Source organism: Mytilus edulis, chromosome 13 (genome assembly GCF_963676685.1).
Source record: "Mytilus edulis chromosome 13, xbMytEdul2.2, whole genome shotgun sequence".
Lineage (NCBI taxonomy): Eukaryota > Metazoa > Mollusca > Bivalvia > Mytilida > Mytilidae > Mytilus > Mytilus edulis.
Window position 1 is genome coordinate 58,000,712 of NC_092356.1, and position 15,444 is coordinate 58,016,155.

General features: G+C 29.9%; 1 protein-coding gene across 10 annotated transcripts in view; it reads right to left on the reverse strand.

Annotated features, from left to right (window-relative positions):
- The window catches only part of LOC139501986 (tyrosine-protein phosphatase non-receptor type 11-like), a 462,346-nt gene that overhangs the window by 428,092 nt on the left and 18,810 nt on the right, over positions 1-15,444 (reverse strand). For 5 of the 10 annotated variants that reach the window (XR_011658703.1, XR_011658701.1, XM_071291305.1 and 2 more), the window contains exons 3-11: positions 12,217-12,411; positions 9,934-10,102; positions 8,704-8,820; positions 6,777-6,890; positions 5,345-5,441; positions 4,874-4,953; positions 3,836-3,982; positions 3,029-3,196; positions 897-1,057 (exon numbers count right to left, since the gene is read on the reverse strand). Coding sequence is in view for 6 of the 10 variants with exons in the window: in XM_071291305.1 (XP_071147406.1) it covers positions 897-1,057; positions 3,029-3,196; positions 3,836-3,982; positions 4,874-4,953; positions 5,345-5,441; positions 6,777-6,890; positions 8,704-8,820; positions 9,934-10,102; positions 12,217-12,411 (1,248 nt within the window). In the remaining 4 variants the exon portion in view is untranslated. Of the gene's footprint in view, positions 1-896; positions 1,058-3,028; positions 3,197-3,835; positions 3,983-4,873; positions 4,954-5,344; positions 5,442-6,776; positions 6,891-6,937; positions 7,052-8,703; positions 8,821-9,933; positions 10,103-12,216; positions 12,412-15,444 lie in introns of all 10 variants that reach the window. The other 5 variants (XR_011658704.1, XR_011658702.1, XM_071291306.1 and 2 more) reach the window with 1 other exon arrangement.

A 15,444-nucleotide genomic window follows, 5' to 3' on the forward strand; every position in this document is an offset into this window, starting at 1 on the left:
ATGGCAATAATTAGATTAGGCCATCAAGATAAAGAAGTTTTTATGTCTTCTTGCAAAAGAATGATACTTTTAGTAGGTGTTTTTCTATTTTATTTGTCATATTCATCAGCCATAAAATATATGGTTTGACCTCTTTGACCAATGCCAGTATTGTTTATCGCACCGCAGGTAAATTATTACGCCGTGATTGGTTTAATGTCGTCACACGGTGACCCCTATGGAACCGTAGGGGTAGTAAATTTCATAGGGGTTCATGATGTCACGTCTATTGTTAATGACAACGTCATCTATTACTGTTGTTGTGTTTTATTGTTTATTTTTCAACAAAACGCAGCAGAAAAAGTCCAGCGTGCGATAAATTTGTTATACCGGTAACTACTGACCCCCTACGGACCATAGAGGGTGAATAAAATCCATAGGGGATTCAGCCTTTGGCCTCATCCCCTATGGATTTTATTAACCCTCTATGGATCTGTAGGGGTCAGTAGCGAACCATATAACTTATAATATATAGTGTTTTAAAGTTTTGTCATATGCAGTCTTTCAATGAACAAAATGCCAATGATTATATGGATTAGTGTTAATTCCTGTTGAATATTTTTGAAGAACATTTTAAAGACTTAAAGACAACACCTAATATATTGATATAAAGCTTGTAAAAAAGATTTGGTCAGATCTCAAAAGTAGGATTGATTGGCTAATCCTGAACACAAAGGATTTTGGCTTTATTACTTTTATTCATAGCACATTTGAGGTAAAGACAGGTAAAGGGTGACACTTGTTTTGAGGTATCACAAAGGGATAACTGTTGCAATTGTTTACTTACCTACAATGAACAACAACGGGACCAGCCTCCTTTATTGAATCTTGTTTTATATTGACTATGTTTTACTTACCTACAATGAACAACAACGGGACCAGCCTCCTTTATTGAATCTTGTTTTGTATTGACTATGTTTAGAAAGTTCAGTACACTTCCTGGATCACCTGGTACACCATAATCAGGCCAAGGCAGAAAGTGATAGTGATATATGCTACGAGGAGTACTCTCTAATTGCTGTAAAAAATTAATGGGTATATTAGTCATTTACTATCAATGTATTAGTGATATATACTACGTGGAACTCTCTAATTGCTGTGAAAAATCAATGAATATTGTAAATTCAGAAATTATTGTGTGCATTTATTATTGCGATTTTGTCATTTTAGACTAAAATGATATTTAAAGGAGTAGGTCGGTCCAGTAAGGGCCGATTTTGGCATTAAATTTCAGGTTCATCTAACGAAAAATTTTGAACACTTTTTAAACACTTAAGTGTCTATAACAATTGATTCGATTAATTTATGTGAAGGATTTCAACTGATTTAATCATTAAAAATGCTCCGATTCAAGCTTAAATATGATAAATCTATCAAATATGCCAAAACGCCACTTTTCAGATGGTTTTTGTCAAAAATGAAAGTGGCCGCATCCGTGTTCACCCTCAACCTTTATCATGTTTATATATATATATATGTTATGTATTATCATAAAATACAACTTACATTTCAATATCATGAATGAACACGAATGTGGCCACTTTCATTTAAGACGGAAACCGTCTAAAATTTAACTAAAATGTTAAAATTATGAAGATTTCAGTAATTTAGCATGACTTAATGATGCTAGTACCCGATATATGTGCATTGTATTGTCACAAACAGCCCATATTTTTGTAGCAGAAGCATTCTTCTTTCCAATAAATAGCTAAAAGATTACATTTTCACAATTTTGTAAAACTGCTATATTTTGGGGCCAAAGAGGTCTTACTGAACCTACTTCTTTATGCAATATTGAAAAAATCCTGTTTAATTCAAATAAATAATTTCAAAATGCGAGTTGAAATTATTGCGATTATAACCCTGTCATATTTTTTCGCAATAATAAAAACATGGCAATAATTTCTGAATTTTCAGTATTTTAAGACAACAGTAGTTTACTGAGCATCAAATCTCATGAATTGATTATTGAATTACAATTCAAAGTAATAAATTGAAAGATATTGAAGGAATCCTATGAATTCTAAATAAGACCTAGGTGGGTAGTTGCAGTGTTTCTTTGCTTTTTGTGATTTTTAGGGTCATGGATGGATACCAAATATCTATCCTTTTTTATAAGAGAAGTGTGGCCCCCTATGCATGTATATATAAAGTAATTACTATTAGTGTTACAAAAGCTTTTTATGGTGGTCATGTGTATTGATTTTTTTCATCCTTTAATGTAAACTTTTCTCATTATATGTGTGTGGGAGTTTTCCTGTGAAACAACTAGAAAAATATTAACCTGGCAATCTGCCATTAAACAAAGGTTTTTGTTTTAATGTCAACTGTGTTTTTGGCTAACATTTATTAATTTATGTCTTAATGAATTATGTAAATGGTGTGCAGGACACAATCTTTAATCTGTGTAGGATTTTAAATTTCCTTCCTTACAGATAACAACATTTTTCTATTCCGATTCAGCTTCTATATATATACAAACAAAGTTTCTCATGACTAAAAGTAGACATCTTATCCTCATGAATGAAATAAAATTTGCCTGTGAATTTATGCATCTTACAGCTACAGAACCAATATAAAGACAAAGGATAACTTGATTTAATTATGTATGTCTGGTTTTTATTTAGTTTTCTACATGCCATACATTGTATCCAATCTTTTGCAACAGATTTTTTAGATCAATGAATGCACTCATTTTATAGTGGAAAGAAGTAAAATAAGGAAAATTCTAAACTGAAATTCCATAATTAAATTGCAAAATCAAAAGCTGGAGCACATCACATGAATGGATAACAACTGTCATATTATTATATTCCTGACTTGGTACAGACATTTTTTATGTAGATTTTTTCATCACATACAATATTTTTATCTAAAAGTAAAATCTGAGTTGTGATTTCCTGAAACTACCCTATTACATTTTTTATGTAACATGTATTTATAAAAAATTAAGTAATAAGTGATTTCATAAAAATCCTATTCACAATACCTTTCCATCTCTACCTTCACGATACAATTCAAATTCCCGATATATAAAGTCTGTATCTTGTTTCTGTGATATATGTTTTAATGTCATTTTGCCATCGTACACATCCCACGACTGTGTTAAGTTGTTTTCTGGATGATCTGGTCCAGGCCAATACCGCACTGCTTTTACCTATTGGAAAATGTAAAAGGTCAAAATCAAATTGTACCTGTATTGTGCTGAAAAGTAGGAATCTTATAAATTTATGAAAATTCAAAAAATTTTATTTTTAGAATAAGAATGACATGAACATTGTGAAATTTTTTAACACAATTTATTTTTCCATGATGTAAATCTTAAGCTTTGATATATGAAGAACAATAATGCAAATGTTATTGTGCTAAGCATATACCCACTTTTCACTCTTGCATCATTTTTTTATTGGTTTTCTAGGCTCCAAATTTTATCAATGTTGTATCTACTTTCATACGTGTGCTATTCAATTCACAATACACACATACAATTTTTGAAACACTTCATTAAATATAAATATGTTTTTTTTCTTCCAGAGCTCTGCCTATCATAATTATAGCATGTGCCCATTCTAAATTTTCATTCTTGTGATCACTGACACTAAATCTAATGCATTAGTTTTATTGCGATACACACACTCATACCATCATTGAAAATATCTAAAAGCTTTAATAAATTTAGAGTTCAAAATATGTAATAAATCATTTTTTTTATCTTTAAATAAGTTAAGTATCTATTTCACATTATTATTTATTAAGTGTAATAAAAGATTTACATATATATACGCTTCATGTTTACCTTTCCACGTTCTACTTCCTTTGTTGTCATGACAATAGTCCGACAATTTTCCTGCCATACCATTCTCCAGAAATCAACAACAGTATTTGGCAAAGCACCTTGAGTAGCAATATAACCTTTCTTCAGATCTAAATTATCATCTTCCGTCTGTAAATATAGAAATTGCGTTAAATTGTAAGGAAAAAATTACTTAACCTAACAAAAAGCATGATCAGTTACTGAGGAATTCAAAATTTCAAATGAATGATATCATTTCAATTTTCAACTGTTGCATGCCATAAATCATTCTTAAACATCTTATTTTAGGAAGTTCAGACAGTTAAACTGCTGATACAGGTTCGTGTATGACATGATTTATGAACTTCATAGTTTTTTCAAAAAATGACTGAAGACTTTCAAGACCAAAAGAAGAATGTGTCCAAAGTACATGGATGCCCCACTCGCACTATCATTTTCTATACCAATGGACCAAATAATGGGGTCAAAACTCTAATTTGGTATTAAAATTAGAAAGATCATATCATAGGGAACATGTGTACTAAGTTTCAAGTTGATTGGACTTCAACTTCATCAAAATTTACTTTGACCAAAACCTTTGACCTGAAGCGGGTCAGAAAGACAAACGGATGGACAAATGAATGGACGCACGAACAAACAGATGCACAGATAAGATTACATAATGCCCCTCTACTTTTGTAGGTAGGGCATAAAAAACTGATAAGATTGTGTGAAAAAAACCTGACTCTTGATCTTAATGATATGTAACAAATATTTATCAATCTAAGCCCTCGGGTTTGTGGTTAATCATGACATCATGGACATTGCAAACAAAAAGCTAATTCTGTCCTCTTTTCAATTTCCTTTTCAAGATTTTCACTTTTTTAAATCTTTTTCATCACAAGAAAATTCTAAGTTATTAAACACCCCTGTGTATATTTTTGCATACACTTTAAATGTATCGATCTGCATTTTCCTAATAAAGTTATCATTGATTTTTACACTTTATACATGTTATATCAAATTTGTGTATTTACTTACTGATATTAAGTTACCATTAATATAGTCTGAACCTATCACTTGTGGGTCCCCATCTCGTAATACAATACGTGTATGATCAACTGGAAAATACAAATCAAAAATTGAAAACTTCACAATAAATTATTTGAAGCCATCAAGTTTTCAAACACTAATGTAAATTTCTAAAAGGTAAAGCTTATAGAAAAGATTTCTGAACTTTTTGTTGAGATTACCTAATAAAGGTTATTCTAGATGCATGTGAAGTCTGATTTGTGCCATGTGTTTTTGTTCTCATTTTTATGTATCAGAATATTTGTTGTTACTCTTTTATATAGCTATCAGAAGAAACATATTCATTCTGTCTTCATGTTTTAAAGTTTTGTCCAAATCTTAAAAACATTGGAAATTAATATAAATCAAACTGGTAATAACATTTGAAATACTATTTCTTACTCCTTTAATTCAAAATAAATAAAAATACTTGACACTTACATGGCAAGATATTTTTGTATCTGTTTCTTGGTTTGTTTTCGGGTCGCTGTCCTTCCTTACGACTGTATAAATGTCGGACTTCCATCTGTTGTAGTTGCTGTAAAGATACAAAGTGGGTTTCCATGGTAAAGGATTATATGTTAACAAATATCAGTCACTGTTGCTATGACCACATTTTTTTTCATTTGATCTCTACCAATAATTGTTCTATTCTATTAGGTAAATTCTGATTCTGTAAATTCAGAAATTATTGCAAGGTTTTAATTAATGCGAATAATGAGACTCTGTGAATACTGCAATAATAAGAAGTCACATTTTGATAACTAAACTACAGATTTTCCTACAATCGTAATAATTGAACTTGCATTCCTGTCCATTTTTGTAGAATTGCAATTATAAATGCACACAATAAATTTAGGAATTTACAGTAATTAAAAGATCAACACTCGTCTCCTTTTTCCCAGAAAAATATTTTCTTCTTTTTAAATACAGATTTCTGTAATTTCCAAAAGATATCAGGGTCTCTTTTTGGGCCCTTATATTTTAATAAGCATTTCAAACAATATCCTATTTTTTTCTTTAAACACAATTTTATTATCATATTTATATTTGTTAATAGATACATCAAATACCAGTGCCGTATCCCGCCTTATTAACATAAGAATATAATATATATCATGGTTAGTTGGTTATATTACAAACTTTTCATTAACACGTTTTTTTTTTAATTCCGTTGTAATTGATTGATTGAAATACAAATGTGTTTTACAAAATATATCTACAGTAAAATCAGATGCTATTTTATCTGATTGTTCAGTAATTGTTCGCAAGATATAATTTGTCAGATATCAGTGATTTCCTGATTAAAATTGTGTCTTAAATTTTTGATTTTGACTTCAAACTTCTTTACAAAGATATCAGACAGTTTGATATCAGTAATTCCTTGTTTAATTCTGTCTTACCACATCCTAATTTGAACTGATCTGTAACAATTGAAATTTTGGATTCAAAAAGAGTTTTATTTGGTAAATTTATGGTACCTCATTGAAATTACATTGAATTTTATGACCTACAATAAAGCAATAATATTTTGTAAAATTAATGTGAAAAGAGTACAACTTGACAAGTTAGGACTATTCTTTTAGTGTTAGAGTGTATCCTATAGAAAATTTTAAAGTTTATTTTTTGGGGTATGGTGCTATATTTTCAGATCTAAATTATATTTTAGCCTCAAAGCTATAGTTTAAATATAACAGATAAAAATCCCTATATATGTGCTGAAGCATATTTAAACTTTTTCCATGAAACTAAAAGAGATAATATTAAATTGTTTTAGTACTTTTTTTTAAAAGTTAGATGACATTTCACGTGTAGTTGTTATTGTTAATGTTGCCTGTTACCTCATTTAAGGGTACCCTAGAATTTCACCAACCTCAAATTCATCCCAAAATCCACCTTTGTTCCCTTGTTTCTTTTCCTTATCATTGTCTAGTTGTTTGACCCGAGCCTGCAGGCCTGATGCTGATATTCGTGTAGCATTGAATGGCTGGAAATAAAATTTTGATTGATATAGATGTGTATTTTCATACAAACCTCAAACTCGTCCCAGAATCCTCCTTTACTTCCTTGTTTCTTGTCTTTCTCCGTTTCTAATTGATTGACACGTGCGCCTAGACCGGACGCCGATATTCTTGTGGCATTGAATGGCTAAAAATATAAAAGAACACCGTTCCAATGTCCCCCACCAATGCACATATTTTACATGTCCAAGGGCAAAAACACATAAAATGCTTTGGTGTTCTTTTAAACTTTTCTGCATATTTTACGTGTTGTTTTAAACTTTTTCATACATATTCTACAAGAATTTACTTATAATTCTTTTTCTAAAGGTCATAATTCCTATAAAAACAGCTGATCACCAAACTCTTTCAAGACCTTGCTCATATAAAGATAAAAATGTTGTGAGAAGAACAGGCTTGAGATCTAGTGCAACTATCATTTTTGTTGTTGCAATTTCTTGTAAAATTTGTATTTCAATGGGACATAACTCCTATTAAACTAATTGATTAGAATTGATTTTGTTACTTTTCCCAGATATTGCTGATATAAACCTTTGATATAAATTTCAAAATAAAGCTACAAAATATGCAGGACCCAGAGCAATTTCCTTATGTAATTCATATTTCCAAGGGGCATAACTCCTTTAAAAGTAAGATGATTAGCACTAATTTTTTACATGTCCAAGTCATAGATGATGTAAATTTCATAAAAATCAGGAAGGAATTGTACACAACATGATGCCCAGTGTTTTTATGTTCTCCGCTGAGGACAAAATTCAACAGTAAAGACTAAAATTATGTTGTTGACTACGACTATTCATTCCAGATTTGAATCATGGCTATATAAACAAAAGATAATCATCAAACTGAAAGAAACTTCATTTTGCAGATGTCTACTCTCCTATGTATAATTTTTCCTGAATTTTTACAGTTGTGAGCAGGAGAAGTCTTCTACAAATGTGAAGAAAAAAAATTAAAACACAAAATCAAAACCATTTAGGGGTCATCCATAATTGTCAACCATTTTCCAAAGTGTACAAAACACTATATCAGACCCCCAACCCTCCCTCAGAAAGTGTACATCAACCATTTTCAGTTTTCAAGACAAGAATCAATAATTCTTAATAAAAAGAAGATCCTGTCTATTAAAGTTTAGTTTAATTGAGAAATTTGCATTGAAAAGAAACTGAAACATATCTGACTGTTTTATTTCATTTGATGAAAAAAAGCGTACTGTAAAAATGTTGATTTTCCAAGTGTACGTTTTGTACACTTTGGAAAATGGTTGATAATTATGGATGACCCCTTATAAAATGACCAGAAAGGATTGATTTTGCATTTTGTGAATGGATATACTGTAAACTAAGAAATTATTGCGTACATTTATTATTGCGATTTTATCAATTAACTCTATAATGTGATTTTAATTTTTGCGACAAGAAAAAAAATCCTGTTTAATTCATGAAAATATTTCAAAATGTAAGTTTAAATTATTGTGATTTTAACCCTGTCGCATTTTTTGCAATAATAAAAACATCGCAATAATTTTTTAATTTAAAGTAGTGTATTGTGAAGTTCAGTATTTGTTCAGAAATTAGTTTGAAATTGTTCTGTATCTTGAGCATGTCATTTTCCTCATTTATGAAACCAAATTAAAGGCAAAAGATCTTCCTGGTGTGTATTCTGCATGTTGATAGCCATAATGAAGAGTTTTTACTGCTAACTGTTTTAAGATGTACAACTGTCCCCGATCGTTCAACCATAGTATTTTTACAGTAATGTTCTATTTATAATACTTACTGTTTTAAGATGTACGACTGTACCCGATCGTTCAACCATAGGATTTTTACGGTAATGTTCTATCAAATCTGACAAACTTTTAAATTTCTCACCACCACCAACATCATAATTTTCTTCCTGTAAAATTAAGAATGAAATTAAAAAAATCAACTGTGGACACAGAAAAATGTCTTGTCTGTATGTAATTAAGATAGTGAAATGCAAATGTTGAAATTAAAATAGCAATTCTTTTCCCAACAGGTAATGAAAGAAATATCTGTAACAAGCAGACTGTTAATCATAACACCTTAATTTTGGTCTAATATTTGTAAATAATCGCTATTTTACGAAAACTCTTTGATCTTGCTGTCTGATAATTTTCTTTCTCAGTGGAGTCGAGTGATATGAAAATTAACCCTTGAAACTAAGCGGGCACTTGGTTATGCTAATGAAATTGACATGAAATTGACAACATCGTCATAGGTAAAATAGCGATAAACAGATTATCATTGGTCATCTCAACTCGATTGCTTATCTTGCTTTCACTGTACAGGCCTAAGCGAGGAAAACCAATCTCTTTGAGATGATCAAGGATAATCTATAAATCTATGGGTAAATTGTAATGGTTGACATCTATGTAAACATACATGTACCTGATCAAAGGTTTTACATATCAGTTGATGTTAGAAGCCTCTAACAGAATGTTTTTTAAGGCGAGACAAAAATACTGATATTTCATTCTTGAGACTTTTTAATTTTTTTTGTTGTTGATCACTGTTTGTTTATTAGTGTGCTTAATCAACCTTAATATTTAGAACAACAATGAAAAAGCAGTAACACACCAGTATCTGATTTCAGCTATCAGATTTAATAAAACTTTCTTCAGACACATTATAGCAAAGGTTAATATATACAAAATAACATTCTACTTAACATGCTTAATGAAAATAGATCATAACATGTGTAGTCATTTCTTCAAGATAGTACTAGGTTTAATATATGTCATGTCTTATATAAAATTTAGATCCTATTGTTTCTTAAAAAAAACCAGATCATATATAACTTGTGTGTTTTTTAGACATTAGACAGTGCAATTTTAATTTTTACGATATTGAGAAAAATCCTATTTAATTCATAAACAAAATTTCAAAATGTGAGTTTAAATTATTGCGTTTACAACTCTGTCGCATTTTTCGCAATAATAAAAACCTCACAATAATTTCTGAATTTACGGTATATAAAATGACGTACTAATTCATGAAAACAGATCATAACATGTGTGGCTTTGTCGTCTGTCCTGACAGACAGTACATAATCTCCTGGTTTACTCTGACTCTCTCTAACCAGGTAACTACCGTTCTTTCCTTTCTCCATTAGCACCTTTTCTGCCTCCTTCCCAGATAAATGGCCATGAAACCATCTGTAAATAACACAAAATACTCAATAAGAAAAAACATATATGTTGATTATACTATAATGTAAATGATCATTAGACATGCATGCTAAATGGTTTCAACTTTTTTCATATCACATCTGATATTTCATGCTAAAACAATAATTTGACACTTAAATTTTAATACTTTATCAATAATCAATAAACATAGTTTGACAAAATTAACATATATGTCCAAGGTTAATTGTGGGTTGGTGCCTTCAAAATAGTTTAACCATGCCACATTCTGTATATATATCTGTCCCAAGTCTGTAGCCTGTAATTCAGTGGTTGTTATTTGTAGCTGTTGTTTTCTGTGAATAATTTAGTACATAAATTAGGTGCTTAGGTTTCCTCATTTGAATTGTTTTACATTGGGTTTTTTTAGGGTGTGATATGGCTGACTACGCGGTATGGGATTTGCTCATTTTTGAAGGCCGTACCGTGACCTATAGTTGTTAATGTCTGTGTCATTTTGTCTCTTGTGGAGAGTTGTCTCATTGGCAATCATACCACATCTTCCTTTATATATATGTTGCCCTCTGGTTTTTATTGTGGTTTCAGAAGGTTCTACTGATGATGTACTGCCTTAACTCTGTATAATGCCATTAGCTAAATTCAAAGATAATTTATAATTGTATATATATATATTGTCAGTTGATAGTTTATGTAACCATGATATCTGTACTTTAAAATAACTATGACTACATGTACAGCTCTTTATGCAAAGCTGACCTAAGATTAGTTTTGATAAATATCTTAAGGCCTTGCACTAAAATGTTTTATTAATTGGCTTCTTAATCTTTAGGTTTCAAGTCTACATGATAATCATGATAAGGGTTATTCTGAAAGCATGTTTTGTGTATATTGATATCAGTACCTAACCTTTATGGGCCTTCATTGCTTTTCAACTTCATACTTTATTTGGCCTATTTAACTTTTTTGATTCAAGCGTCACTGATGAGCATCTGAGTCTTATGCAGAAAAAACGCAATGCACATCTGACATCCAATTTTTAATGCTGGTACCTATGACTTTATTTATCCCAGACAAACTCAGATATTTCAACACGGTCATTATTTTACATTAGTAATGTACTTGTATGAACTTGATAACCTATGAGGATGTTTGTACCATATCATATTTAATGAAAAATTGAAATTTAAAAATTAAGGAGAGGGGAAGGGTGTTTCAACAATTTATCCCTATTTCATTGTCATCATCATGATTGTGGTGTAAGTGAACGTAACCTATTCTTAATGATCAATGTTATAATACCACATCCTTTAAAATGACGAATCATATTTACGACATGCAACTTACATGTAATAATACATGCAAACATTTGTAATGTGTCATTTTTAGCATGTCTAAATTCAATTTTATATACACATGTACTATTAAACTATTCTATTCTTTTGTTTTAATCTAATTAAACTATGAATAACGTAACGCCTTTGATACATAGTACATGACATTGTATAGGTTGTCATTTCCGTCACAGACAATATCATAACTCACAGGAAATTTATTTCAAGTACATGTATATTCATATCACTTCACTTATAACTTCTTCATCAAATTAGGGTCTTAATTCTGATAGAGAATTGTTGACAGGAAATATAGAGGAAGTGGAGTATTGATAGGCCTGAGTTTGATAAATAATTTTTACGTCTGTAGGTGGACTGGCTATTATTTTACACTCTAATACCTTACATAAACAATATCAAGGTTAGGTACCAACAGAGTCAGGTTGCGTAATCAATTAGAATTACACAATAAAACTATGTACGTTTTTTTAAGGATTTTGCACCTAATAATTTCAATGTCCTTAGATCATGTTGATTTGAAATTGAAATGACGCACGATTTTGTTTTTTTATACCGTTTCAGGAAGTTCTTCTTCATGAACTTTTCCTCATGGTACAGACTGATGCTGAATCATTAAATTTTACTGATAAATATAATGTGACCTTGATAGTGCCATTAGAGTGACCTTGGTAGTACCTTTGTAAATGTTGTTTTCAAATAGTTTATTCCATTCCTTGTTTTTTCTAACCAACCAAAAAGGAAAGATGTGTGTATATATTTGTTAATAGTTACCTTTCTGTTGTGGGATCTTCAGAATTTAAAGGATATTTAAGTTCAATAACAACTCCATTTTTCTCCTTGAGTTGACCTTGATTTTCCATATAATATTGCACAAGTTCAGCGAGGGTGGCAAACTTTTCCCCTCCATACAAATCATAATATTCTCCATTGTTCTGGATTTTTATGTGTGTTACTTCATTGTTCCTTCTGAAATTAAAATAAATGTCAACTATCAACATATATTAGACTTAAAACAAATTTGTTGATGATTGCTTAGTAACACATCCAGCATCAAATATCACATGCATATTCAGTTGGATCAATTGTTGATTGGTGTTTAACATGTCTTTTAACACTATTGTGTTATTTGGTGGCATTCAGTTTTTATTGGTAGAGGAAGCTATTCAGTTGGATACCATACTAATAAATAATGATAAATATAGTTACCATTGGTTACATAGCATTTGGTTACATTAAAATTATAATCGTTATAATTTTTGTATCAAAGCTGAAATAGCTATCATTTATAAATAATAACATTTTTGTTATCCAATGTTTGAGACATGATAGACAAACATTTATATTCTAGAATTTTTGCGATGTTTTTCTGTTTCAAAGGGATTTAACAAATTTTACTGCATCATATAGAAATGTTGAATATCAAAATTCGTGGTCTGAACTGCATTTCAAACATGTTTTTTTTAAGGAAATACAAAATGAAAACTTAACATTTTTCTTAGCTGCTTGATTGTAATCTACAATAATTACCAAAATTGAGCATGCACTACTAGGCACAGTACATTATCAGGAAATCAGTATTAGTTTGTAACATCTCTGCTGGGTTAATCAGATACATGTACTTGGAAACTTCCAGTGGTGGTAATTATAACTTATTCTAAAGGGACTTAATTTCATAAACTTTAAAAATTTTATACATTGTACTATCACTACAAATTTTAAGTATTAATAAATAAAAAAAATTTTTAAGATTTTCTCGATTTGAGTTAAATAAAAAATTTAAGATTTCCTCAACTTGAGCAATGATGTGCATGCTATGTGAAGTATTAGGTGTTTTTATTTTTATATTTCTAAAGTTCAAGTCAAGTTTATTTCCCTAGCTTTCATGTCATGATATACATATTCTTAAGCCATTTTACTTCCTGCTTTACAATAAATCTCATTCCATCATCCTTTCAATTTAAAAAACATAATGCAGATTTATTTTGAATAATGATGTAATTGACTTCAACTATAAGGCTCTATTGAAGAAAAGGTTAACCTTAACCATAGGAAATAATGTTGTTCATTTGTATATAAAAATTTAATTGTGTAAAATAAATGCAAGCCAATTTATATTTTTTTTAAAATATGCTAATGTGAGGCTCCTAGAGTCCATATATAACTTCAGGACTGAATTGCTCTTCAGAATCTGGCTTAAAATTGTTTTGTTTTCACCAATCCTGTAAATTTCAGAGCCTTGTAAACAAGTCTCAAACAAGAATATGTCAAAAGTACATAGATGCCCCACTCACACTTTCATTTTCCATGTTCAATGGTCCCTGAAATTTGGTAAAAAAATCTCATCTGGCATTAACAATAGAAAGATCTTATCATAGGGAACATGTTTACAAAGTTTCAAGTTGCTTGGACTTCAACTTAATCAAAAACTACCTCGACCAAAAACTATAACCTGAATTGGGACAGAAGAACGAACGTACAAACGGACGCACAGACCAGAAAACATAATGCCCATAAATGGGGTATCAAAACAAAAAATGAAAACGTGAGGCTCATAAGAGTACATATCACTCAAGGAAAAAATACTCTTCAGAAGATACTTTTTATAAATTTGGATTAAAATTGTTTTGTTATTATTAATCCCTTCTATTTTAAAGCCATGTAATTCGTAAATAAGTCTCAGAAAAGGTTTTTGATATTTGAAAAAGATTTCCTTATTCATCTGATAAGAAACAAACAAGGGTAATTTTCAGTTACCTCTCTTTTATAAATTTAATAGAATTTGGTGATTTTGGCATTTACCTTTTACCATCTGGTGATATTAGCTAAGGTCATAAAATTACACAACGTTAAAAATAAAGAATGAAGCACAAATATAAAACCGTTTAACAATTGTTTAAAAGACTTTATAAATGAATTTTTTTAGTAATTCAAATCTCTGATAAAATTTATAAAAGGGCTTTTGATTGAAAGGAACTGGAGGTACATTCTTGTAAATCTTATCAATGCGATTGATAGCCATTATTATTCTATTATATCCTATTGTATATAAATGTTTTATTGAGATTTAAACCTTTTTTAGTGACAATAACCTATACATTGCTATACAGGAAGTTGATAAAATGCACTGATAAAACTTGCTTTGAATTTAGGTCATATATATGTATATATACCAGATATATACAATCTTTAAATTATCAGTACACAAAATCAAAACATAAATCTTATTTAATTGGCTATTGTTATTATCACATCAATATACTTATCTTTATTTTGTAATGACATCATCACAAAAATACTTTGCTTTTTTTTTGTTAAGTTTTCATAAATATATTTTTCTTATTTGTTTTTGTTCTTACATCTATTTGAAAAAAAAACAATAATATCTTTACCATACAAAATAGGAAGGTTCATTCTTAATTTGCATAAACATACATTAATATGTCACATGATTCAAGGCAGAACCGAAACCTTGTCACTTTTATTTACATCATGTGTATACATTGCAATATTTTGACACATTTTTGGCAATACATAAATAATTTATCCCATTTTAACAGGCTCATATATGCGAAAATTTCCTGTGCAACCAAAACACTAATTTTTTACCCTTCACAAATTTTTTTTGCGTTACATTTGCCTATCCAATCTTTGTCTCTAAGGTAATATTTCTTGGTGAATCTTATAATAGCCCTTATCCTATATCTAGTAACATCAGAAGTTATGCAAATAGTCACTTTTCTAGGAACACCATAAATTGTATGTATTGCATTTCAGATGAATATTTGTTGAGTAGGTTTATTTGTGAAACTCATTGAAGACATTACATGTTTGTAAGAACAACACAACAATTGTTGAATAGGTTGTAAGGAATTGGTGCTATTTTTGTAAAAATAACCCACTATTTGTTGAGAAGGTTTTGTGAAACTCTCTCCACGTTTGTGAGATTAACCCAGTATTGATTGAGTAGGTTGTGAGAAACTCTGTGTTGGTGTGTGGGTA